General features: G+C 40.0%; 1 protein-coding gene across 6 annotated transcripts in view; it reads left to right on the top strand.

Moving 5' to 3' along the window:
* Positions 1-27,333, top strand: part of mon2 (MON2 homolog, regulator of endosome-to-Golgi trafficking) — a 135,276-nt gene that overhangs the window by 70,546 nt on the left and 37,397 nt on the right. For all 6 annotated transcript variants that reach the window (XM_067999377.1, XM_067999375.1, XM_067999376.1 and 3 more), the window contains exons 11-20: positions 1,829-1,979; positions 3,359-3,582; positions 5,771-5,852; positions 15,054-15,232; positions 17,949-18,061; positions 18,164-18,268; positions 20,591-20,671; positions 23,324-23,397; positions 23,491-23,581; positions 24,695-24,796. In XM_067999377.1, coding sequence (XP_067855478.1) covers positions 1,829-1,979; positions 3,359-3,582; positions 5,771-5,852; positions 15,054-15,232; positions 17,949-18,061; positions 18,164-18,268; positions 20,591-20,671; positions 23,324-23,397; positions 23,491-23,581; positions 24,695-24,796 — 1,202 coding nt within the window. The remainder of the gene's footprint in view (positions 1-1,828; positions 1,980-3,358; positions 3,583-5,770; positions 5,853-15,053; positions 15,233-17,948; positions 18,062-18,163; positions 18,269-20,590; positions 20,672-23,323; positions 23,398-23,490; positions 23,582-24,694; positions 24,797-27,333) is intronic.

Genomic DNA, 27,333 nt, shown 5'->3' with positions numbered 1-27,333 from the left:
CGAGCTAGGCCTTCTTGGTGGCAGAGGCAGGCCACTCCCTCCCTACTGCCGGGTACAAGATCTCCCTCCTCCTCCTCACCCCATCCAGTAAGACCTGGAGTGAGGCATCATTAAACCTGGGAGCAGCCTTTCCCCTTGGCTGCTCCATGCTGTAATTTTGGCTGTTTGTTGCAGGAGCAGCATTGGCGGACTGCCCCTTTAAATAGGGCTCCTCCAGCTGACAGCCTGTGATGCGGGTGTGCAGTCAGCCCACTGCGCAGGTTTCAAACCCAGAAGCCAAGGTAAGTGGCTTCAAGATACTCGCGATCGCGTGGGGAACCCACCGATTTTACTGGGGGGTTACCCATGCGCCCAGTCGACCCCCTGCTGCCAACCCGCCTCCCTGATAATATCTGGGCCAATATTTCTAGTTAATACATTGCAAATCTGTTTACACAGTTCTGTGGGAGGCTCCTCTGTGGCAGCAGCATGAAGTTCTATTGCAGTGATATCCTAAATATGATTGGAATTCATCATTGAGAAGACCATGGGTTCATGACATGTTACCACTGGGGGAACACTGCACACAAAATCCACGCTGCCTCTGACCAGTATTTTTTGCTGAAGGGAGGACTAAAAACATGACTAAGTGCATAAGTATTTTCCTTCAGAATGATATGGGAATTCAGTTCAAAAATTTACTACTCAAATCTGAGATACCATTTTTACGCTCCCCAGAAATTGCATTGTTGCATGGTGTATTGGTGTCTGTAAATCACTGGTTTTAGAGATGCTTAAAATTTTACACCTTTAACAAGCATTTGGTGATGTGCAGACACTTTCAAAACATTTATACCAACAACCACATGCAAAGATAGGAGTTGCCGTGGTAATTTAATTGATAAACATGCCATGCATATGGCATAATCTCTGCAGTTAAGTACGTGGGTCATGCACAGTTTGAAAGAAACACCTCCATATGGATTATCAATAGTCTAGATTCTTCATATTTGTTGAGCAGCATTGCTGAATCAGAAAATGGTATCTCTGAATTTCCTTTTTCCTTTCTTTCATTGCTTTTTACTGTTCTTCTGACCAAGCAACAAAGTCTTCCCCCGATACCTGCAATCGGTCCCTTTTTAAATTTACAGAAACAAAGTCTGTCTTCGGTATCCATTTCACCAAATTCCCCATTCTGCTTCCAGCGCAGCTGCTACAGAGTTTGACCATCTGCTTTTCTCTTCTAATTCCTTATCACTGGGTTGTAATTATCTATTGGGAAATATCAATAGGTGGTGCAGTTGAAACTCAATTTAAAATCCAGATTCTGTCCTTCCCCATTTCTACCGGGTGGGTTAGGTATCTGGTCAGACACCCATTTCACACCCCATCTGATTTTACGCTCCATTAACTTTTTAGATGTGGAGTAAAATCGGACGGCATATAAAACGGCCGTCTGACCGGAACATGCCTCGTTCCCGCTGGATGGCTTAGGTTAAAATCGGGGCTAGTGTGTTCAACTGGCACAAATTTTGGGAAACACTCACCATTTGAAGTTTTAAAAAAAACCAAACAATTTATTCATCACTCGTGGATTATTGGAATGCAACAGTTTCATCTACACTTCAAGGAAGCAATTTCTACAAAGTTGCCACGCACAATTTAGGAAAACAAAACCTGTACAAAGACTTCAGGCAGGTGTATTATTCTGGGCAGGAGATTAATGATAGTACAGATACATACCTAAGATAATGCGTTCAGAATGTTGATCTTGTGGTCCACTTTCGAGTAAGTTTGCTTTTGTTCTGCCTGTCCAATGTATTACGGTTAACTCTTGCTGTTCTTGCAGGCACGAGTGGAGTTGGCGGCCCTACTGCTGCACAGAACGGGGCAGGGATGAGTTCCACTGTGGGACTTACCCCACAACCGGCATTTGAATACAGAGGCACATGGATTCCAATTCTGAATATCTCTGTACATGGCACTGCTAAAGCAGCCTAGTGAGTACAAATTTAGTCATGTATTGATTGGCATCCAAAGACTTTGAACTGCAAACAATTTATTGGGGACCTGGTGACAATATATTGGAAAACTGATTCCAGAAAGATATCGTCAATGGTCTGGAAGAAACTTTGCTAGTCATCCTTCTTCATAGAATGGTCTCCTTCTGCACTGTAACCATTCGGCCCATCGAGTCCTTGTTGGGGAATGGTGTTGCATTGGAAAGCCACAAAATGAGAAGAAAAAATTAATATGCGGGAGGAAAACTTAAAACATTATTCTAGCTTTTAGATCTATGATTAGAAAAAATTTCAATCGCTCTATATAATTTTCAGCGATTTTGTTTGAAGGATTTGACCGTACTGGTTACTTAACCAAATCTAAGTGTGATTCAATTTGGCAGAAAATCAGTGGCCACATGTTCGCAAAGAAGTTTTTAGAAAAAAAAATGGTTCTCTGGTCTGTGGAGAAATGGGGCATGGAATTCATCTCGGCAGCCATGGGCTATATATCAAGTCTCAAACACCTACATCTTTAAGAAGTTGTATTCCTTAGTCTAATCCTGTAGATTGTGTAGTTTGAATGTTATTTTAAAGTGCAAGAAGCCTATTCGTAGTTTGCGCCCTTTGGCATTTTGTTACTTGATGAAAATATGGTGCATTATAGACATTAACAGACATGAAATTTGGCGTGTTGTAATGCAGGAATGTTCAAACTTTTTGTCTGTGGAAACGGAGTATAATTTTGAATTTTATGGTGCAAACCTATTCTTTCTCATTTAAAACATTTTCACAGTGGTCAAAAGTACTTGTGGACATCGGGTGAGGACAGGATTAGGCTCAGTTGCCAATTTTCACTGTCTAGATTGGCATGAAAAGTAGCCGCGTGGGTGAGCTACTGGAGGTCTGCCTGCATTCATTGAATTGTACCCAGCAAGAGTCACTGCTTCAGAATAGGAGGGGAGAAAATTGGCCAAAAAACCCCAAACCACTTATCTTTGTGCCAAATTGCATCAATGTTGAAAATGTTTGAGTTTCTGACTTCAGAAACGTATAAAATTCGGTGTTTTTTGACTCTAGTTTTCTTCATTTTCAACTCATTTTCAATCAAATTTTGTTTGATAATCGATCGTGGAGCGCTTTGGGCCGTTTTACTTCGTTAAAGGCGCTATATGAATGCAAGTTGGTGTAAATAACTGTAATGAAATTCACCTGTTTAATTTAGTGTTAGGGAAGTTGCTAATATTCAAAATATAAGTGACTAGAATCGATCAGTACCGTAATCTTACCAATTTATGTATGTTGTAGAATCTTACCTGGTGTCTGAAATGTACATGATTTTGAAAATAGTTCATTTATTTATTTGAACTATGCTTTAGCCTAGAAATGCTGGACAAAGTGGAGCCTCCTACTATTCCTGATGGCTATGCCATGTCTGTAGCATTCGGTTGTCTTCTGGACCTGGTTCGAGGTATAACTGCCATGATCGAAGCAGAGTTGGGGCGCGAAGAAATTGCTTCCCAACCTGGCATTGCAAAGCAGGCGACAGACCTGCAGCCTTCAGAGCAAAAAGAGAAGCCGGCCACGTCTGAAAAGGGGGCTGGTAATACACTTGGCTTTAATGCTAGATTTCTAATCCTTTAGTATCAACTTGTAACTATATTTTTACAGCTGGTTATCTTCATAACCTGTTTTCCAATGAAAAACAAGGTTATGTTTTACCTATATTACAGATGTAGCAGCAATATTCCCCTTTAGCTCTTCACCTATATTACAAATATCATAGCAGTATTTTAGCTCGTGTATTACAGATTTAGCAGTAGTATTTCTCTTAGATATTTATCTATCTTGCAGGTATAGCAGCAATATTCCTATTAGCTGTTTTACCTATACTTTATATATAGCATTGCTTCTGGCTAAAAACATACTCTCTCAGACATAATGGACCAAATCTTGCTGAAACAGGGTATCTGGTAGCAGGCGCTGTTAGTTAGACTTTTCCTGCACCCTTCAACTCGAATACAATTTGCACCGTAACTTGCTGGAAGCGAGGGCAATGGGGCATCTGGGACCTTAGTGGACGACGGGACCAGCTGTTTATCTCCTTAACCAGTGAGATTGAAGGACTGAGAAAGAAACAGAGGAACAACGGAGAAAGGGAGTGATTCAGAGCCAAATCAGGTACAGAAAGAGAAATAGAGAGAGGAAAAAAGATCGGATTGAGAGAGAGAGAGAGAGAGAGAAAAAAGAGACAGCAAGGAAAAGTAAGAAAAAAATTTGTAAAATTTGAAATTTTTTAAATATCTAAGAAGAATTTGCTACCTGCAGGAATGAGACTCATTAGTTTAAATAGTTCCCTTTCTGGGCTGGAGAGGTTGATTGGCATAGCATTAACAATTATCACGTTGTTAAAAGGGTACTCACGCTGTTAAGTACAAGCCCCAACTTTCTGCAGCGAGTTTAATGGGCAATTAATGTGAAAATCCAGCAAGTTCTTAAAATAACGGGGAGGTTGAGAGCGAGCTGCCGTTTGTGTGAAGCAAACGGCGGAGCGGCATAAATCTACCAGCAAGTTGTGGAGATTCCCAACTCCTAGCGTATCTTTTCTTTGCCCGAACTTGCTGGCCGATTTGCGCATTAATAACAGCGTATGTCATGAACTCGCAGTTATTTTTCCAGGAAAATTTGGCCCATTAATGCTCTCGTATTGCAATACTGTCAATTGTAGGGCCGCACAAAACTTGTTATTGAAATTATCAGGGAGCTTTTCGTCTTCTGTATTACTGTCCCAGTTTATAAGATATTTTGCTTTTCAAAAAGTGTCACTGTTCATTCATTTATATATGCAATTTTAGCAATGTTTTGGAATCTTTAGTCTCTTATTCCAGACATTGGTTAGCAAAAAATAAACCCAGAAAGAGTGGTAGTTTGGCATCAACGTTGCTTGTATCTTTATTCCGTCATCCTCTTCCTGCCTGTTAGCAGATACAGCTGCCATCAGCTTCCTCCAGCTATCTTAGTCTAGCAGGACTGCTTGTGCTTCCAGTTTCACCAGCCCAGTTTATTTTGCTCTTAAATTAGGGGCGGAGAAATCAATGTAAGAGCATTAACCAGTTGATTTTTTTTTAAAGTAGGTAGTTCCTGGTCTGTGCTGAGTTAGCTGATTTGAGCTAGGGTGGTCGCGGAGGGGAAACTCAACCAGTGTTCCAACTACTGATAGTTGTCAAGTAATCCTGCAGGATGTGTGTAGATGTTGGGTGAAGGCAGGGTCCAGCTCTGCTGTCTACTCCTGCACCCAAAAGTCAAATAGCCAGCACCACTGCCAAGCTTCACACATTTATTACTGCTTACACAAGCTACCAGAGGGCAATTGGTGCTAGAGGAATCATACCCTGACAAGAAATGAACACCTTTTGGAGGGGAGAAAAATGGTGAGAAGATTAAGCCAATACTTGGGGATTTTCATTAAATGTTCAAAAGAAGCAGCCCTTTGCTCCTGTGTTACTATGCTCAAATTGCCCTTCCTGCTTCTTGAACTGTTGCCAAAAACAAAGTCTCAACCGCTTTTCTCCCCTTGCCCCATGAAGTCTGCCCAAAACCAGCAAAATTCAGAATTCTTTACCTCAACAGTATTGTAAATGTAAAACAAGTTTTCCTAATTTCCCTTTGTGTTACTGCACCTTTCGTGTGTAGGTTTTAAATGACTTGATAAATCTGATGAATTGTGGAAAATTCAACTCCTGAAAATATTACCTGATGCAGATGTACACTTTCTAAATATTTCTTCCCAGTTTCTAGAGCTGTCTGGGAGGAGATGGTTGGTGCTTGTTGGTGTGGTCTACTTGCAGCTCTCTCACTCTTGCTGGATGCCAGGTAAATACAGATGGCTTTTTTTCCCCTATGTGGCTGTGCCTTCCTACTTACTATACTGAGCCAAAACTGACTTAAGGATTCATACCAACTCTCCACAAACTCTATTTGCAAAATCTGGCATTTTTGTGACTAAACTTTAAATATCTTGCAAATGCTGTATTTAGCTTTTGATTCCAAGCAAGAAAATAGGTAAATTCTGACAAGTACAAAAGAAACTTGTGAATAAATGTTAGAATTGGATCAGAACTTCTAGATGATGGGATAGAATATTAGAATCCTCTGTCTGGCTCAGAATTTTATGGGATTAAGTGTGCAATTATCCAAATTCCACTAACAAAAAAAAAACAAATGTTCATTTTTCATTTCCAATGGATAACGCTAATGGGGGAAATTACTTGCAACCCATTATTGTAAGGATTTTTCCAACCCCGTTCCATATCCCATTAATGATGCACTATGTGGGTTGCAAGGGACAGCAAAAGTCTGATGGACGTTATTACTTTCATTCAGCTGGTCAAAAAAAGTAAATATTTGGGAAAGATTTGATCTCTAAATTTGCATCAATTAATTACAATAGTTAATCTTTTAGTCACCATATCATTACGTACCAGTGGTATTGGATGTCCAGAATGTCAGTAAAAGAGAAATTGTGATCTGCAGTCGCACCTCTAGCTACACAGTGTATAATATATATATTTGGATATCTAAAAATGGTTGAATTCTGGTAAAAATGATTGTTCTAAACGGCTTAAGATTTATTCTTGTAATTTGGCATCTTCAGAACCTTATGATGTGAAGATCACTCCCAGGTATCCATTTATTTATATATTGTAATAACAAAATTCCTGATTTCCTGAACTGGTTTGTCAAGATTGTTCCTGATATTTGGATAATTTTGTTCCAGTAACTATTCTTATAAAGACTGATGTGTATGATGTAGTATTTTTATTTCAACTTGACATTTTTTGAAGAATTTGCCCTTATTTTAGTTGCATGTTTATCCACACCAAGGGTTAAAAATTTCCCTGGTTTGACTTCCAGGCTGTTCTTGGCTTAGACTTTGAGATTAGATTTGACTGAGAGAGTATACATACACTATATTTTTCAAAATCAGTTATCTGACCTTTGCGCATGTTTCCATTAACAAACTGGAGTGTGAAAAGGGAATAAAATCCCTGAAATTCCTCTGTTCTGTGGTTGAATAAATTGCACAAGTTGGGTGGGCGGTGGAGGATCTTGGGGCAGGGTCTGGTTCGAACAGGTCTTTCTTTACCTGTTTACGTTGATTTTAAAATTCTGCCAGAAGTGGGCGCTTCTTTCATCCGCTGTCTGTGCGGACTTCACTGAAAGAGGTGCGACTGGCTGGGTGACATTGTCAGAATTCCTGCCAATTTCCACCTCCACTGCCCCAACCACAGTGTATACTTGCATGCGTTCCTGGAGAAAGTGGGGTTAGTGAAATTACAACGGCCGGTTTTGCTACACAAATCAATTGCTCCATGGTTGATTTACCACATCAAATTCAAAATTAGAGCATTCAAAAATTTTAATATCCTTAGCCAGCCCACTTACATTGGAAAATATTGCAGCTGAGGCAGGTATTCCAGTTGTGTGAAAATGATATGGTTGCCTGCCCAGAATTTGCTAATGTCCCAATACCAGAATTTAGGGACAGGGTCAGGCGCACATCCATATAGCAGGCGAAAGTCCCACACTGACCCAGATCCGCACCTGGAAGCCCTCCAGAGGAATTTCAGGACTAAGATCTTTAAGTCGGCATACTTCATCCCTCATTGCTTTCAGCAGGATAGAGAATCTGTGCGTATCCCCTCATCTAACCGACAAGGTCACGTGTGTAGTTTTCTTTCGATTATTTCTCCTCTTCCTCTCCCCACACTCCATGTTCCTTTTCAATCTCCGAGGTCTTCTGTTCCAACTGTAGGCTGAGAGGGCCTGTGCAACACTAGTCTTCAACAGGCCACTGGAACAGATATGAAAGAATAGCTGTGCTTCATATAAAAAGAGCTTGCTCCACGGAATGCTACAAAAGTGTTACAGCTCTGTATGTTGATCTATAGCTTTATATAGATTATGGAAGGAACTTGTGCTTAGTTCTAACTATAGAGGTAACCCTTAACCTAGGGCAAGAATCTATTTAATGTTGCTGTATAAGATTTCTGAGGCATCTTGAACATGTATATAGCTCAATTACAGCCTCTAGTGGCAGAAGTTAAATATCACAGCATAGTATTAAGTACACATTACTGTTTGCTTCGTAAGTGGAATGGTTTTATAGTATTGAGCTTGTAGCAGTTTGTTCGCAAAAACCGTTGCCATTTGTATACACAATCTAAGGTTTTTTTAAACTGGCTGTAAATCTTTAAAAATTTTCACGTCATCATTTAGGAGCAGAATCAATCTTTCGAAAGTCTAGTTGTGATTGCTTGTTCACCGAGTGGCTGAATGGAATGTCGCACTGTCTTTTCACCTCTGGGACAAGGGTTTCCAATCCAACAGAGTGTTGAGATCTCTATGCTAGCTCTGAGGGGTTTGTGACAAACTGAATAGAACAAGCCCCAATAGAAAATTGCTACCCAGTGATCTCTGGTAAAAAGTGCACGAATGTGGACATTGGGTAAGGGTAGGATTAGGTGCGGGTGTGGTGTGCCGCATGATTGGATAATCTGTTGTACTCGGTGATGAAGCCCGCACGTGAAGATTGGCTATTTGGGCAAGTTATCAGTGGGCCTCTGGCACTTGTGGAACTGTAACCTGCATGAATCACTGTCCAGGAAGGGGTGGGGCGTAACACAAAATAAATCTGATAATTATACAAGCTTTAGAAAGGAAGTAAAAAAAAAATGAGGACTGGTAAGAGTGAGTATCAAAGACGACTGGAGGTCAACAAACAAAGCATCAGGCAACAAATTGATTTGGAAGTGTAGTCACTATTGTTAACACTAAACATCCATTGTTAACACTAAACACTCCCAGATAAGGTATCGGATGAATTAGATGCAGATTAAAGTTCCCTTTACTCTGCCGCAGCATTGCACCTCAGAAGACCACTCCTTACCAGACTAGTATGATATTTCCTGTTCCAATGTCAAACATCCTTGTGGTGTGCCTGTGAGGTTAAAAGATAGCTTTGAACCACCCAGTGTTTCCCCCAAGCACAACACCTAACTTTGCCTCCTTGTTGATGGGCCATTGCTCAGCGGCCTGAAGTGGATAGATTTTTGACAGTTCAACCTTTCTTCTTGCCTTTCATCCTCTTCTCGGGATAGTGATTCATCCTTGAGTGTGGTTCCAAGACAGGTTCTAGGTGTCCTTCCTCAAATGGCGATTCTTCACTAGATGAGCAAAAATTTCCTCCAACTAAATATTGGGCTGACCGAAGCCATTGTCATCAGTCCCTGCCACAGACTCCATTTCCTAACCACCAAGTTCATCCCTCTCCCTGGCCACTGTCTGAGGCTGAACCAGACCGTTCACAATCTTGGAGTCCTATGTGACCTTGAGATGAGCTTCCAACCACATATCTGCTCCATCACCAAGACCGCCTGCTTCCACCTCCGTAACATCACCTGTCCCTGTCTCCGCCTCAGCTCATCTACTGCTGAAACCCTCATCCATGCCTTTGTTACCTCTAGACTTGACTACTCCAATGCTTTCCTGGCCGGCCTTCCATCTTCCACCCTCCGTAAACTTAAGCTCATCCAAAACCCCGCTGCCCGCATCCTAACTTGTACTAAGTCCTGTTCACCCATCATCCCTGTGCTCTCTGACCTACATCGGCTCCCGGTCTGGTAACACCTCGATTTTAGAATTCTTATTGTTTTCAAATCCCTCCATTGCCTTGCCCTTCCCGATCTCTGTAAGCTCCTCCAGCTGTACAATCCTTCGAGATCTCTGCTCTCCTCCTATTCTTGCCTCTTGTGCATCCCTGATTTTAATCGCTCTACCATTGGTGGCTGTGCCGTCGGCTGCCTCGGCACTAATCTGTGGAATTCCCTTCATAAAGCTCTTCACCTGTCTACCTCTCACTTCTCCTTTCAGACGCTCCTTAAAACCTACCTCTCATCTGTCCTAAAATCTCCTTATGTGACTCGGTGTCATTTTTTTATTGGAAAATTGCTCCTTTAAGCGCCTTGGGAAGTATTTCTACATTAAAGGTGTTGTTGTGTGAGCCTAGACATTAAATGTTGACAGGTTTTACAATGAGATGTCATCCCCCAACTTAATACTCCTCCAAGATGGATTGTTGGCTGATGTTTCCCTTCCACAAGCTGGAGGTTCGGAGGCCGATTTAGCAACCCCCACCCCCACCCTCAATTGCTGCCCTGACTGATAGGATAACTCAGTACAGACGAGGGACCAAACCGTGGACCTTTCTGGTCTGTATGGCTCCGTGCAACACCTAGGAACATAGGGGTAGGCCATTCAGCCCCTCGAGCCTGCTCTGCCATTTGCTAAGATCATGGCTGATCTGTGATCTAACTCCATATACCTGCCTTTGGCCCATATCCCTTAATACCTTTGGTTGCCAAAAATCTATCTATCACAGATTTAAATTTAGCAATTGAGCTAATATCAATTGCCGTTTACGGAAGAGAGTTCCAAACTTCTACCACCCTTTGTGTGTAGAAATGTTTTCTAATCTCGCTCCTGAAAGGTCTGGTTCTAATTTTTAGACTGTGCCCTCTACTCCTAGAATCCCCAACCAGCGGAAATAGTTACTCTCTATCCACCCTATCTGTTCCCCTTAATATCTTATAAACTTCGATCAGATCACCCCTTAACCTTCTAAACTCTAGAGAATACAACCCCAATTTGTGTAATCTCTCCTCGTAACTTAACCCTTGAAATCCGGATATCATTCTAGTAAACCTACGCTGCACTCCCTCCAAGGCCAATGTGTCCTTCCGAAGGTGCGGTGCCCAGAACTGCTCTCAGTACTCCAGGTGCGGTCTAACCAGGGTTTTGTATAGCTGCAGCATAACTTCTGCCCCCTTGTACTCTAGTCCTCTAGATATCAAGGCCAGCATTCCATTTGCTTCATTGATTATTTTCTGCACCTGTTCATGACACTTCAATGATATATGTACCTGAACCCCTAAGCCCCTTTGGACATCCACTGTTTTTAACTTTTTACCATTTTAGAAAGTACCCTGTTCTATCCTTTTTTGATCCAAAGTGGATGACCTCACATTTGTCCACATTGAATTCCATTTGCCACAGTTTTGCCCATTCACCTAATCTATCAATATCGCTTTGTAATTTTATGTTTTCATCTGCACTGCTTACAATGCCACCAATCTTTGTGTTATCGGCAAACTTAGATATGAGACTTTCTATGTCTTCATCTAAGTCGTTAATAAATATTGTGAATAATTGAGGCCCCAAGACTGATCCCTGCGGGACTCCACTAGTCACATCCTGCCAATGTGAGTACCTACCCATTATCCCTACCCTCTGTCGCCTTTCGCTCAGCCAACCTCCTAACCAAGTCCGTACTTTTCCCTCGATTCCATGGGCTTCTATCTTAGCTAACAGTCTCTTATGTGGGACCTTATCAAATGCCTTCTGGAAGTCCATATAAATAACATCCATTGACATTCCCCTGTCCACTACTTCAGTCACCTCTTCAAAAAATTCAATCAGGTTTGTCAGGCACGACTACTTTCACAAATCCATGCTGGCTCTCTCTGATTAACTGAAAATTCTCAGTGTTCAGTCACCCTATCCTTAATTATAGACTCCAGCATTTTCCCCACAACAGATGTTAGGCTAACTGGACTATAATTCCCTGGTTTCCCCCTCTCTCCTTTCTTAAGAAGTGGAGTGACATGTGCAATTTTCCAATCTGGAGGGACAGTTCCTGAATCTAGAGAACTTCGAAAGATTATAGTTAGGGCATCTGCAATGTGCTCACCTACTTCCTTTAAAACCCTGGTCCTGGGGATTAGTCACTCTTTAGTGCTATTATTTTCTTCATTACTGTTGTTTTACTTATGTTAATTTTATCGAGTCCCTGTCCCCGATTCAGTATTAGTTTTCTTGGGATTTCCGGCATGCTATCCTCTTTTTCAACTGTAAATACTGACGCAAATTAATTGTTCAACATGTCCGCCATTTCCCCATTGTCAATGACAATATCCCCACTTTCAGTTTTTAAGGGGCCAACACTGCTCCTGACCACCCTCTTTTTCCTAATATAACTATAAAAGTTCTTCATATTGGTTTTGATATCCCTTGCAAGTTTCTTTTCATACTCTTTTTGTAGCTCTTACTATCTGTTTTGTGACCCTTTGTTGATCTTTGTATCTTTCCCATTCGCCAGGATCTGTGCCATTTTTTGCCTTTTTGTATGCCCTTTCCTTATGTCTTATGCTGTCCCTTGCCTTTTTAGTTGTCAACGGCTGGTTTTTTTGGCAAGTAGAGTTCTTGCCCCTTAGGGGTATAAACCGATTCTGTATCACGTTAAATGTTTCTTTAAACATTTCCCACTGATCATCAGTCGTTTTACCCATTAACAGATTTGCCCAGTTTACTGTGGACAGTCTCTGTCTCATCCCATTGAAGTCGGCCTCACCCAAGTCTAGAATCTTAGCAGCTAATTCACTTTTTTCTCTTTCAAACACTACATTGAACTCAATCATGTTATGATCGCTATTGGATAGATGTTCACGCACTGTTAAGCTGTTAACTAAATCTGGTTCATTACTCATTATTAAATCTAGTACGGCTTGGCTCCTTGTTGCCTCTAGGACATACTGCTGTAGAAAACTATCCCGAACACACTCAAATTCACTACCTTTCTGACAGTTGCTAGTCTGCTTTTCCCAATCTATGTGAAGGTTAAAGTCCCCCATTAAGACCACTATGCCTTTGTTACACACTTGTCTAATCTCTGCATTTATACAATCTTGCACTTCAGAGCTGCTGCCAGGGCTCCCATATACAACTCCCACTATAGTCTTAGATCCTTTCCTATTTCTCAATTCAACCCATAAGGTCTCTGTTGGCTGCTTACCTCTCGTTATATCCTCCTTTATCATTGAAGTGACTTCATCTCTAATCACTAAGGCTACTCCTCCCCCTCTTCCATTTTCCCTATCTCTCCTGTAGACCTTATAACCGGTATATTTAGTTCCCAATCCTGACCATCCTGCAGCCATGTCTCCGTAATAGCTATCATGTCATACCCTCCAATTTGAATTTGAACCTGTAGTTCATTTAATTTATTCCTTATACTCCGTGCATTTGTATATAGAACTCTTAGTTGGGCCACACACCCTAGCCTGACCTTCAGCTTTGATGCTGGGTTAATCGCCGTACGCCTTCTCCTTTTCACTTTATCTGTAGTGCCTAAAGTACACTTTCTTTCTGCTGCTCTACACTTTTCCCTTTCACTTGTTCTTGAACAACTGTTTGTACTATTTGTATTGTAAATTTCCCCTGGGTCTTCCCCTCTCTTGCTGCTCTCAACTTTACTCCCTTCTGACTCCCTGCTCAGGTTCCCATCCCCCTGCCACTCTAGTTTAAACCTTCCCCAACAGCACTAGCAAACATCCCCGCGAGGACATTGGTCCCGGTCCTGCTCGGGTGTAACCCATCACGCTTGTACAGGTCCCACCTTCCCCAGAACCAGTCCCAATGTCCCAGGAATCTAAATCCCTCCCTCCTACACCATCCCTATAGCCACGCGTTCATCCTGTCTATTCTCCTGTTCCTATACTCACTAGCACGTGGCACTGGTAGTAATCCTGAGATCAGTGGCACCTAGTGGCACCTTTGCTCTCTTGAGCCAGAAGAGGACCACAGAATCTAAGCAATTTTATATATCTTGTGTGAGACCAATACCCACGCTAATAATCAAAAGGTGCAAAGTGATCAATTTCACCTCTTTGTAGAATTGGTATAGAATGGTCTATTCAGAAAATATATGGAAGCACAAAACATATCTTCATTCACACTATTTTTCTTCAGTCCACATCCTCCCAAAACTGTAGGACTTTAGCTCAGCTTACCTTCTGGGCAAACCACGTTTTGAGCAAATAAATGAAAATGTTGTTTGCTATGCATTTGTTCTCCTGCTGCATTGCATAAACACAAGAACATAAGAAATAGGAGCAGGAGTAGGTCAATCGGCCCCTCGAGCCTGCTTCGCCATTCATTAAGATCATGGCTGATCTGATCCTAACCTCAAATCTAAATTCACGTCCAATTTCCTGCCCGCTCCCCGTAACCCCTAATTCCCTTTATTTCTAGGAAACTGTCTATTTCTGTTTTAAATTTATTTAATGATGTAGCTGAAGCTCCAGAACCTGTGCCATTCCAGCAGTCAGTTTCCCAAACTAAAAGTTGTTTGCTTTTCACATCACACTTCTCGGAGTAGAAATTGATAAGCATTACGCCCGTTTTTGGGCGCAAAGCATAGCAGTGGAACAGCCTGCACTGGTCACACAGCGCTGGGGGCGCAGACTAACTTCTAAGCCCATGTTTCTAAATGTTTGGGACAGTGTCTCCAGTCTCTCTTTAGGAGTAGGTTAGATTAATAGGCATTAGAGTATCAAACTTGTTTTTCTCGTCTGTCTTGGTTTTTGGGTTTAAGTTTCCTACGGTATTGACACCAGTTGGCATCATGCATCAAACCTCCAGAAATTATCCTAATAGTCTGTCCTCCTCTGGACAAGCATGCAAAAGCAAAAAAAGCAACAAATCCAATGTTCCCTAGACAGTCATACAGAAAGAAAATAACCCAGACATAAACAAGAGTATTAGCATACAAGGGCAATGGCAAAAATTGGAATTTTATACTCAGCACGGCGAATGTGTTTGACTGTTGTAGGATACATCCTTCGGCACTGAGCCATCTGCCAAATTGTCTGCATGAAAACAAGTGCGTTCATTGTTGGGACAGCATGACTGTACCAGCATCTTCAAACTTTGCTCCCTATCATCAATAAAAGTTGGATATAACATCTTTGCTGTATAGCGTATTAACTGTCCTACATCGAGTCCCAAATTGATGCTTAAAGAACATTGTTACATTGTTGTGAAGTAAAATGGCTGAAGGTTTAGAATACTATTTAAGTTTTTTGGTCTTGTGTACATTGTTGGGATTTGAAATTGTTCTCTACAATATTGAATACTTATATATGCGCAGTTTTTTTGAAAAAGGTTTTTTTTTTACAGCACTGATGAAACTGCCACGGAAAACATCTTGAAAGCCGAATTGACCATGGCTTCTCTCTGTGGCAAATTGAGTCTCGTTACGCCAAGAGATGCCTTCATCACTGCCATTTGCAAGGCTTCCCTGCCTCCACATTATGCACTGACTGTTCTGAATAGTAGTACTGGTGGTTTTCATAAAAGTGAGTAGCTTTCACATATTGCAGATTTTAGATTTTCATTTAATTGATAACGTCAAGATCAGAGTGTTTTTTTGTATTTTTAGAGAAAGGTTATAGCCAAATGACTTTCACATTGCTAAAGTTTACCTGAGGCCATATATTATACAGTGGTTTTGTTAGAAATGCAACTCCAGGCAGCATTATATGGAGTGAACTCCTGTTCTCACTCAACTCCTAGACAAAAGAGATTTTGGATTTTTCCTCCAATATATGGTGGTTTTCTTCTGAGAAAGATCAATGATATCTTTTGCAGTAAAGTAAGTCACCCTTCTTGTAATTATTATTGCTGTAGCTTTGTGTAGATATTGCTTAATTTGCTAGTTTTAAGGTACAGCGTTGAATTCAGTTAGTAAATGCACCCTGTTATGGTACTGAACCATATAGTCAAGAAAGGCCCCCTCTCTGCACTGAGGCAGTTGATACCAGCTAGGGTGGTGGTGGGGGCAGTACAGTTGGTCTCAGTATCCCTTGAGCAACATAAGAGTACAACACCATGCCATATGGCCCCTTGAGCCTGCTCTGCCATTCAATAAGATCATGGCTGATCTTCTACTTCAATTCCACTTTCTCGCCCTATCCCCATATCCCTAGATTCCCTTAGTGTCCAAAAATCTATCGATCTCAATCTTGAATATACTCGGTTATAGTCCAACAAATTTATTTTAAAATCACAAGCTTTCGGAGATTATCCCCATCGTCAGATGAATGAGTGACGAAGGGGATAATCTCCGAAAGCTTGTGATTTTAAAATAAATTTGTTGGACTATAACCTGGTGTTGTAAGATTCCTTACATTTGTCCACCCCAGTCCATCACCGGCATCTCCACATCTTGAATATACTAAACAACTGAGCATCCGCAGCCCTCTGGCATGGAGAAATCCAAAGATTCACAACCCTCTGAGTGAAGAAATTTTTCCTCATCTCGGTCCTAAGTGGACAACCCCTTATTTTGAGACTATGACCCCTGGTTCTAGACTCTCCAGCCAGGGGAAACAGTCTCTCAGCACCTACCCTGTCAGGCCCTCCAAGAATTTTATACGTTTCAATGAGATCACCTCTCGTCTAAACTCCAGAGAGTATAGGCCCATTCTACTTAATCTCTCCTCATAGGACAACCCTCTCATTCCAGGAATCATTCTAGTGAACCTTCGTTCCACCCCCTCTAAGGCAAGTATATCCTTCCTTGGGTAAGGAGACCAAGACTGTACACAGTATTCCAGGTGTGGTCTCACCAGACCCCTGTATAATTGCAGCAAGACTTCCTTACTCTTACATTCTAACCCCCTTACAATAAAGGCTAACGTACCATTTACCTTCCTAATTGCTTGCTGTACCTGGATGTTAATTTTCTGTGATTTGTGTACAAGGACACTGGCCCCTGGGAGAGTTGGGGAGAAAATTGAGGGAGGGAGCACACTGGCATCTGAGTGATATGACAAACTGGTAGTAAAATATTAGTATGACAAAATAATGTAAATATCAGCATTTGGTAGGAACACAATTCGATAAATTAGATTTCATTGAGAAGTATTGGGACTTGAGGGAAAAAAAAAGAGTTGGCTGTGAATGGAGACCACCAAAGATAGCTGGGTCCAGCTGTTTGAAACCATGTATAGTTGTGTTCATGTAGACATTGTCTTGTAGGAATCCAATTGTTTCAGGATTCCTGTGGCATATTTAAAGCCAAAACTCTATTTTCTCATTGAATTAAGAAGTTGTTGCAATGATGTTGCTTCTTCCCCTCCAGACATGCCCAGCTCAGTAGCCTTCATAAGAATGTAGCTAGATTTCATTATTATGAGCAGCATCTATGAAGGCTTTGTATTTAAATTTTACTGAACTTAGGTACAATGGAATAAATATGATCATGTTATAACAAAAGTGAGCCAAGAGTCTGAGTTTCCAAGTTTCCATAAAAGTTCATTAAAATGTTGCAATTTGCAAGACATGACTACAATTTGCCCTGTTTTCCCTCATGCTTGTTTAATCAATTTGGAAGATTTCACACAGACATGTTGCTGTTGTTTTAAAAAAAAACCCTGGGCTGTTCCAAACAATGTAAACTTCCTTCAGATAGATGGCATTACTCCACTGATGGATCAGTTGGTTTAGCACTGAGTCATACAGACCAGAAGGATCCCAGGGTTTGACCAGTCTTAGTTGGGGAAGCAGTACAGATACTGCAGTTGTTCTCATTCAACCTGGGTTAAGGTGGGGAAAATCATCCCGAGTTCTTGCTCACCACTATCCAGAGACCCTTGCTGGAGGTGCATGCTTCGGGGTGTTGGAGGGGGACAGGATTGAAGTTTTTAATGTAAAGCTTCTTGCTGTTGAATAGCCTCCTGACACACACTCACTAAAAGTTCATAATTGAATAATGATCACTTGGGTGAAGTTGCAGAGAACAGTCGCTGCCTGTGGGACCATACCCCCTGCAGGAGTTAATACCTTCAGGAGAGGAAGGGAGACAATTGTTGAAGAAAATATAAAAATAATTTTTTAGAAAGGTAAGATACCAAGATAACATCGGTTTAAACACTCAGTAAGTCAGATTATTTGACCTGTAGTAATATTTGTGAACGGTTTTGTGTTGAGGTAATTTTAGACAATTTCACATGTTTTGAAGATGCATGAGGTCCTTATTTCCCCTACATGCAATGTTTTCACCTTTTCTAGCATACTCCATTCAGGGTCAAAGTGTGCAGATGATCAGCCCATCGAGTGAATCACACCAGCAGGTGGTCGCAGTGGGTCAGCCGCTTACTACTCAGCCCCAAGGCACTGTTATGGTGAGGTATCTTTTTCTCGGTTTAAAGAAAAATTACTTTGGCACAGTACATTTCAGTCATTAATTTAACATAAATAAAACCTTTCTTCCTTTCCCTCTCAAGTTGACTGCAAAGAATATTCATTGCATGCGGACATTGTTAAATTTAGCTCATTGTCATGGATCGGTGCTTGGAACATCATGGCAGCTCGTTCTGGCCACTCTACAGGTACGGTAAACCTCTTAATTCACTTCATCATGTTTTAGAATAATTAGGTTTTTATTTCATTATGCATTGGCATTGTACTGCTCCTATTTGCTTCAGTGGCTATATTGTTTAATTTTTTGCTTAAAGTATATATGACATGTAAAAGTTACCATGATGTGCATCTAGGTGTGAGGCTCACTTGCCAATGCAAAACGATGTCCTTTGGATGAGACATTAAATCGAGGTGCCATGGTTAGAGGAATGTTAACGGCTCAACACTATTTGAAGAACGAAGAGTTTGCCTGTTGTCCCAGTCAATATTCTCACCTCAGCCAAAACCACCAAAAACATGTTAACTGGTTGTTATTTGTGGGATCTAGCTGTGGCCAAATTGGCTGCCATGTTTGCCTATGTAACCAGAGTCACTGTACTTCAAAATAATTCTTTACAAGGTAAATTCAGCAATCCCTTGCTCCCATTAAAGCAGGCTTTGCAGGCTCCCTGCTGGGAGCACTGAATTTATGTGAAGCACCCGAAGCATTTATGGGAAACATACAACAATTATCTAAATGCAAGTCTGTATTATATGCAAATAATGCTAATTTTAATCCATGCTAAACCACATACATGCAAGGCAAATAAAATAGTTCTGGATTCTACAGCTAGTTTGCTGTGGTTAAATATATATTCTGCATCTTATCTCCAAGATTTTGTTAGCAACATTGTGGAACTGTAATTCAGTGCAATTTGAATTACAGCTACCAGCCATCCAATTGTTCAACATTTTGAAAGCGTTCACTGTTCACACTGCAGGGCAAAGAGAATGTGTCCAATATAAGGATGTTTTTTCATGCAATTGAAAAAAAATTAAAATGAAGGCGGTAGCACTTAAACAGTTCCATACATGTAACAGGTTTGATTTAGAAGTACTGGACAATCAGGGACACAGATCTGCCCCACTGATGGGGTTGAATTGATTTGAGGTGCCTGATGAGAGAGGCGGGTGGCTTTATTCAAGAGATGTAAAATTGCTCAAAAGTTATAATGGGAAGATTAATGGTTAAGAAAGGTGGAGTGAGACACACATGCAGATTAAAAAGGGACTGTTAGTTTTAGAGGAAGTGGAGGAATCAGATGCAGGACTTTTTTTTACACAAAGTATTTGATATATATAGCAGCACCTAATGCACACATTATCTGTACTCTGTGACAGTCACAACCTTAGGGATTGTGATTTTGTCAGTATGTAAGTGGAAAGCTTTTTAGTGAGTTTAATGTTTACAACAATTAGCACATTATTGAGAGATGTAAAAATAGAAAGACATGAGAGTATAATGTTTCTTTATCTTCAACTCAAGGACAATTTGTGTGTAGCTTTAATTTTCTCAGAGTTTGAATGAGTTAATATTTTCCGTAGACTGGGTCATATTGCCACATTTCACAGACTTTTTATTGCAGGGTACGGCAACAAATTGCACCTCAAACAGCAGAATTTAAGTGCACTAATTTTGTGATGATTAGAAACTGACAGAAGTGTAATTTTTCGATCAAATTAGTTGGATAATAGTGTTCCTAGTCTTTGGGGAAATTGATTTTGAAAAGTCAATCTCTGTCACAGGATTGACCTAGTGCTTTGGTACACCAGTGTCGTCATTATACTAACCTGTTGGCATGAGTGAGATGCATTAAGTATTGAGCCTCAGATTCGCTGTACGTGTTGTGTGCGTTCGTGCACGTGCACACTGCTTTTGATTTCTGGAGCACCCGTGGTGTATGACCAGGTTATATTGGCTGCACATAGGTTATGACCATCGACAAACGTACAATTCAAGCTGATGCTGCTATGTAGGTATTTACTTTGAATTTCAATTTACCAATTTCTTTTCAAATGTCTCAGCAAAGTTTGTGTGAAGCCTTAGGATGCATAAAATATATTTTGGGTTAATATTTCCTGATTTACAATAAAATCTTTCCAGAAACAATTGTGTGGCTCCACAGTTATAATGTGGAGATGCCGGTGATGGACTGGGGTTGACAAATGTAAAGAATCTTACAACACCGGGTTACAGTCCAACAATTTTATTTGAAAATCACAAGCTTTCGGAGATTACCTCCTTCGTCAAGTGAGTGAGACGAAGGAGGTAATCTCTGAAAGCTTGTGATTTTCAAATAAAATTGTTGGACTGTAACCTGGTGTTGTAAGATTCTTTACATACCACAGTTATAGAGCATGATCACTTGGTTTATTGTTTACATTTTTTATCTTTGTGTTTGGTAATGTTATTAAGTAATAATTTAAATTTTGAGTTATTAAGGAACTGAATGAGACTTTCTTTTCCCCAGCATCTTGTATGGATTCTGGGTTTGAAGCCTGCGAGTGGGGGCGCTCTGAAACCCGGGAGAGCTGTTGAAGGACCCAGCACAGTAAGTAACAGGTTTTTTTTGTTTGAAATTTAAGTTCACCTAGATTTCAAATCACTTGCAGAAATAAAATGTTACAACAGAAGAACCAATATACATCTCTCATATATATGACGTGTGCAGCACTCCTTTCTTACCCTGTATGTAAAAAGCCCAACAAGATAGCGCTGCTGGATCTAGTAATGGGAAATGAACCAGAACAGATAAGAGAAGTAAGCTTAGGGGAACAGTTAGGCAATAGCGATCACAAAATAATATGGTTTAAGATAAAGATTGAGAAGGATGTAAATAAGACAAAGACCAAAGTAATAAATTGGAAAAAAGCTAATTTTATGGGGATGAGAATGGAACTAGGGAAAACATACTGGAAAAGTTTACTGACCCAGAAATAGAACAGCAATGGGAAACATTTTAAAACGGTGATCAATAAAGTCCAGGAGAAATATATCCCACCAAAAAGCAAGAACAAACTAGCCAGTAATGACACACCATGGATGAATAAAGAAATAAGGGCAAAATTGAAACTAAAGAAAAAGTCATACATAGATAAAAAAGGAGAGGGTGACAATGAAGAGGGTAATATGAAAAGGTTAGGAAAGAAGTCAAAAAAGCAATTAGGAAGGCAAAGAGAAACTACGAAATTAAATTATCACTGAATATAAAAAGAAATAGTAAAGCATTCTACAGACACATAAATAACAAAACAAAAATCAGGATACGGATAGGGCCACTAAGGGATACACACGATAAACTCACAGGTAATGACAGCGAAATGGCAGAAATATTAAGCGGGGAGACTAACATGGCGGACATGTCATTAGAATAAGAGATCAAAAAAGACATAAAGATGTTTAAGATAGAAAGGGGGAGATAATTGATAAACTAATCAAACTTCGAGAGGATAAAACCCCTGGTCCGGATGGATTGCATCTGCGCACATTAAAAGAAGTTAGGGAAGAGGTTGCAGAGGCACTATTCCATATATATAAACATTCATTAGAAAAGGAAGTAGTGCCAGAGAACTGGTGAACAGCTAATGTGATTCCTATATTTAAAAAGGGAGATAGAACAAGTCCAGGGAACTGTAGACCAATTAGCTTAATGTCGGTGGTAGGAAAGATAATGAAATCCTAACTCAAAGATGTAATAGAAAAACATCTAGAAACCAAAAATATAATAATGAATAGTCAGCTCGGATTTCAAAAGGGAAGGTCATGCTTGACCAACCTTACTGATTTCTTTGAAGAAATGGATAATGCAGTAGATGTAACATATTGGGATATTTAAAAGGCCTTCGATTAGGTACTGCATGGTAGACTCATGACTAAGGTCAGAGCCAATGGAGTTTGAAGATAGTTACTCAGACTGGCAAAAGGTGGGAAGTGGTATTCCACAAGGATCAGTGCTGGGACCATTGTTGCTTACCATTTACATAAATGATTTGGACTCCGGAATCGGAAGTACTATTTCAAAAGTTGCAGACGATGCCAAATTATGAGGTATCGTTAATACTGAGGAGGACTGCGACAAAATACAGGAAGACATTAATAAACTTGCAGAATGGATGTGTAATTGGCAAATTAATTTAAATATTGATAAGTGTGTGGTGGTACATTTTGGTAGGAAGAATAAGGATGCCACATACCCCTTGGAAAATACGAGTCTAAATGGGGTAGAGGAGCAAAGGGATCTTGGGGTGCAGATACACAAATCACTAGAAGTAGTGATGCAGATTAATAAGGCATTAATAAGGCATTAATAAAAAGCAAACCAAGCACTGGGGTTCATTTCTAAAGGGATAGAATTGAAAAGCAGAGAAGTTATGTTAAACTTGGTTAGACCATACTTGGAGTACTGCGAACAGTTCTCGCCTCCATATTATAAAAAGGATATAGAGACACTGGAGAAGGTGCAAAAAAGATTTACTAGGTTTAACCTATTAGGAAAGATTAAACAGGCTGGGTTCTTTTCCCTAGAAAAGAGCAGACTGGGGGGTGACCTGATGGAGGTTTCTAAGATTATGAAGGGGTTTGATAGGCTAGATGTAGAGAAGATGTTTCCACTTGTGGGGGAGACCAGAACTAGGGGCCATAAATATAAGATAGTCACTAATAAATCCAATAGGGAATTCGGGAGAAACTTCTTTACCCAGAGTGTGGTTCGAATGTGGAACTCGCTATCACAAGGAGTACTTGAGGCCACGAGCATAGATGCATTTAAGGGAAAACTGGATAAACACACGAGGGAGAAAGGAATAGAAGGATATGTTGATGGGGTTAGAGAAAGAAGGGTCACAGGAGGCTCGTGTGGAGCATAAACACCAGCCTGGACCTGTTGGGCTGAATGGCCTGTTTCTGTGCTGTACATTCTATGTAATTCTATGTTTTCAAGTATAAACAAAAGCCGTACTTCGATTTTTAAAACAATTTCAGTTTATAAACTATACTAATATTTAAAATGGATCCTTTATATGCATAAAATATCAATTGGAATTTAATGGCTTCAAGGGATTTTAAGAAATCTTGGGATTCAGAACATGATACAGAGCTACACTGCTGTCAGGCTTTTATAGCACTATGCGAGCTTGTTAGCCTTCCTTGTTCATGCTATATATTATTGTATAGCTAACTTATTTATGGTTTTAATCCTCTCTAGGTTTTGACCACTGCTGTCATGACTGATTTACCAGTGATTTCAAATATACTTTCAAGACTTTTCGAGAGTTCCCAGTGAGAATTGTCTCTTAATAAACAAAATTAGTCGTTTTATTATGGGATATTGCAAACAGTTTGGTAACTTGTGTTTTAAATCTTTTTTTAAAGGTATCTTGATGATGTATCGCTCCATCATTTGATAAATGCTCTGTGCTCTTTATCGGCTGAAGCCATGGATATGGCATTTTGGAACAACAAGGTACAAATAGAAAAATTCAATCGTTGCTGACTCATTGTGTTTATAGATACCATGCCCATTTTCAAATTCTAGTTTCAGTATATTGTAGCTGGAACTATTGAAAACACAATCTTTGGATAATGTACAGAATTATTTGAGGAGTGTTTTGTTGAACAAATCATGGACAAAAGATAGCTTCTGGAAACCTCAAGCTTGTGATAACTACTGTATAAACAATCAACTTTTTTAATGTTTCCACCATGGAGGTTTCTATTTTACTATAGTTTTCAGAACACATTGTAAATGTCTGACGGGGAGAGGAAATCATCAGTCGTATTTACAGAAAATTCAGGACCGCGATCACAAAGAAATAAGAGCAATCAAATTTTCATACAAACTTAGATTTTTTTTGCTGGACTCTTTATTTTAAACTTACTCTGAAATACTTTTTTTTTGTAATCCATAGTTTGCTGCCTCTTGCTAACTTTCACTGATCAAATTGACCCTGTAACTTGTACCCCCCCCCTCAAGTTTAGCATCTTTACCAGATATTCATTGATAGTTATATTAATGCGAAAGAGAATGTCACAGCTCTGATCATCACTAACTGCTAACAACAATATATTCATTTTATACCAACAGGTGACCATGTTCTGGCATTACAAAAATTGAGGGAGGAACCTGAATTATTACACTTCAAAGTATAGGAATACAGTCATATCTGAAGAACTATTTCTTTGACTTAATTCACATTTTCTTCTTAAGCACTAAATTCCAACTTTACTGTGTAATTTATAATGTTTAATTCAAACTATTGGACAATTCAAATTTTTTTAGTGCAAAAAATGACTGAATTATTAAGAGTAAACTATATCCCCAAAATAACACAGCCATAATTGTTACTTTAACTTCTGCAATTCTTTGGAATGGCATTGTTACAGTGAATTTAGTGGCGAAGCACTGAATATCGAGATGTTTAAAAGGGGGCCTCTGTTTTTACTGTCAAAGAAGTGGTTTTTCAGATACACCTGCCTGGAATACAGTTTGAGGATGTCCATTTCACTAACGTCCAAATATTTCACTGAATTACAAATTATTGCTATATGTGGAAGTTGATATCTGATTTATTCTTAGGAGCCGTCCCTATTTGCTGTCGCTAAGTTGCTAGAAACAGGATTGGTGAACATGCACCGTATTGAGATTCTCTGGAGACCATTAACAGGACACCTTCTGGAGGTAAACCTTTTAATTCTTTGTGTATTTATTGTAAACTGTGGAGTATAACTTAAGTCAGAGTTAGCATAGGTGTCAGCAAGCATCTGCTTCTCACTTGTACTTGGGTTTTTTATAATATTAATATGATGTGTAGCAGCAAGTAGCTTGAGCACCCAGTCCTGATTATATCAGAAAGTGGGGAGGAAGAATCCTATTAAAATTATATGTGTTAAAAACTAGGAGTATTGTTTATAAGCAGCACATTTGAAATCTGCTAAACACTTAACAGAAATAAGCCATGTTGTCCGTAAGATTTTTTTCCAAATGAACCATTTAAGAGCCTAGATCTAAAAGGATAGGATGATGGAATGGATTTGAACACTGTAATTTCACAACTGCTTTCATATACAACTGAACAAATAATATGAACATCCCACAAAGTAAAGAGAATTTGAGAAGTCATATTTCTACTTCCAGTGGATATGGTTCCACAAGGAATTACCCTGGAACTGGACTCTAATTGGGGGAAAAAGGCATCAAGAAGGATATGGGAACAAATTCAGTACCATTCTGATACAGTAAAGTGGTTCTCTAAGGCTCCAGTTGAGCCTTAATTTTGAGTTAGTGAGGGAGCGTTAACCGAGGTGGAAATGCCTGTTGCTATCATTGGTTGTTGAGAGGAAAATATTCATTATTGGATGCTCTATCTTTGCGAGCATAAAGTTTAAAGTTTGATCAAGATGAACATAACATTGATACAAGAGGTTCTATTATGCGGGAAAATGTGTTTTGGTGGCAGATGTAATATCCAAAGACTTTGTCCAGAATATGGTGGAATTTTTTTCTCTGGTTTTGTTTTTCATGATTATTCTGAAATAGTGAAAATCTTACCATTTTAAAAATTGCAAGAAGGTGGTAATGAATCTGTAAAGATAGTGGTTCTGACAAGTTAAGAATTGGAGCATTCATTAAAAAGTAATCCGCATAAAAGTTTCCTTCACATTGTTGCCAGGTGAAGCACTTAGAATTGTTGATCTTGCTGTGTTCCTTGTAACCTGTGTCAATTTCATGCTGTCCCTTTCTGTTTTCCTTCCTATCGCTTCCTCTTGTTGTCTTTTGCAGAAGGTAAGTCCTTCCCCATTATTTAAGCATCCTTGACGCAGTTTTTTTTCCCTAAGCCTTATACTTTAGTTATCATTGTAAACACATTTTCCTCTTTGTTCTACTAACAAATTCTTGTAATTCAATGTTTTAATTGTGCGCTACATTCAAGCAGTACAAATTTGTGCTGTTGGATAATTAATTCTTGGTGAAGGATGTAAATCTGGAATGGTGGTGTGATGAAGGGGGCCCTTTGGAGTACAGAGCTGAGGTGTTGCCATCTTGTGTTGTGGGAGTCGACTTCATTCTGATACTTGTTTAGAATTCAGCATCTCTCCCAGGCTTCCATGGAACATGGAACTACACTGAGGGATACTGGATCTATCCAGAGATGGGCCAATCTAAAGGATTGCAGAATAACAAAATATCTAGTGAAAGAAATATATACTTGAAAACAAGAAATTTGCATGACTATGGGGAAAGAGCAGAGGAGTGGGACTAATTGGATAGCTCTTCAAAGAACCAGCACAGCCACAATGGGCCAAATGGCCACCTTCTGTGCTTTAAGATTCTATGATAAGTTGGTTTTATGCTTTTGTTAAAGTAACATTAAGAGTAAGAAGGAACTTACATTTATGCAGCGCCTTTCACGTCCACAAGTCGTCCCATGTGCTTCACATCCAAAATAATTGCTTTTGAAGAGCAGTCACTTGTCATGCAGGCAGATGCCACCGCCAGTGTGTACACATCAAAGTTTTACAAGTAGCAAATGAATGCATTGTCAGATAATCTGTTTGTGGTGTTTGGTGAGGGATGAATGTTAGTCAGGACACTGAGGGAACTCCCCACTCTTTTTCAAAAAATGCCATGGAATCTTTCATGGCCAGCTGAATAGGCAGACGGTTTAACCTCTGTTCTGAAACACAGCACCTTCAACAGTGTAGCACTCCCTCAGTACTGCACGGATATCAGCCTAGATTATGTGCACAAGTCCTGGAATGGGACTCGAACCCACAATCTCAGAAGTGTGTGCTGCTACACTAAATCTGATACGGAGTCAATTTTGTACTGCAGCAATTTTATGATAAAGGATATCTCACTTGTCCAAGTAAATTTTAATGCTGAGTGTGGAAGGCCCATAGTTTGAGCAGGTGAGTGAAAGCACTCTTCACACTTGCCATCATAAGTGAGCTGTTCTGTGGAAATATAGTCCTAGCTTAACTTTTTTTTTAAAAAGAAAAAAAAAATCCCCGTTTCTCCACCACGTATCGCCCCTCCCTTCCCTCCTCACCTGATGTCCAGATGCTAGGACTTCCATCAGGCTTCACTGGATAGCATTTTGGAGAAGGGTTCTGCTGTATTTTTTCCCTCCCTAACCCAGGGGTGCTGAGAGCTGTTAGTGCCTTTACTGCTGTGCCAGCTGAGATCCACTAACTCAACACCAACTGTATATGGGA

This window comes from Heptranchias perlo, chromosome 18, assembly GCF_035084215.1.
Source record: "Heptranchias perlo isolate sHepPer1 chromosome 18, sHepPer1.hap1, whole genome shotgun sequence".
NCBI classification, from domain to species: domain Eukaryota; kingdom Metazoa; phylum Chordata; class Chondrichthyes; order Hexanchiformes; family Hexanchidae; genus Heptranchias; species Heptranchias perlo.
The sequence above is the reverse complement of the archived record's forward strand: the minus strand, read 5'-3'. Positions and strand labels throughout refer to the sequence as shown.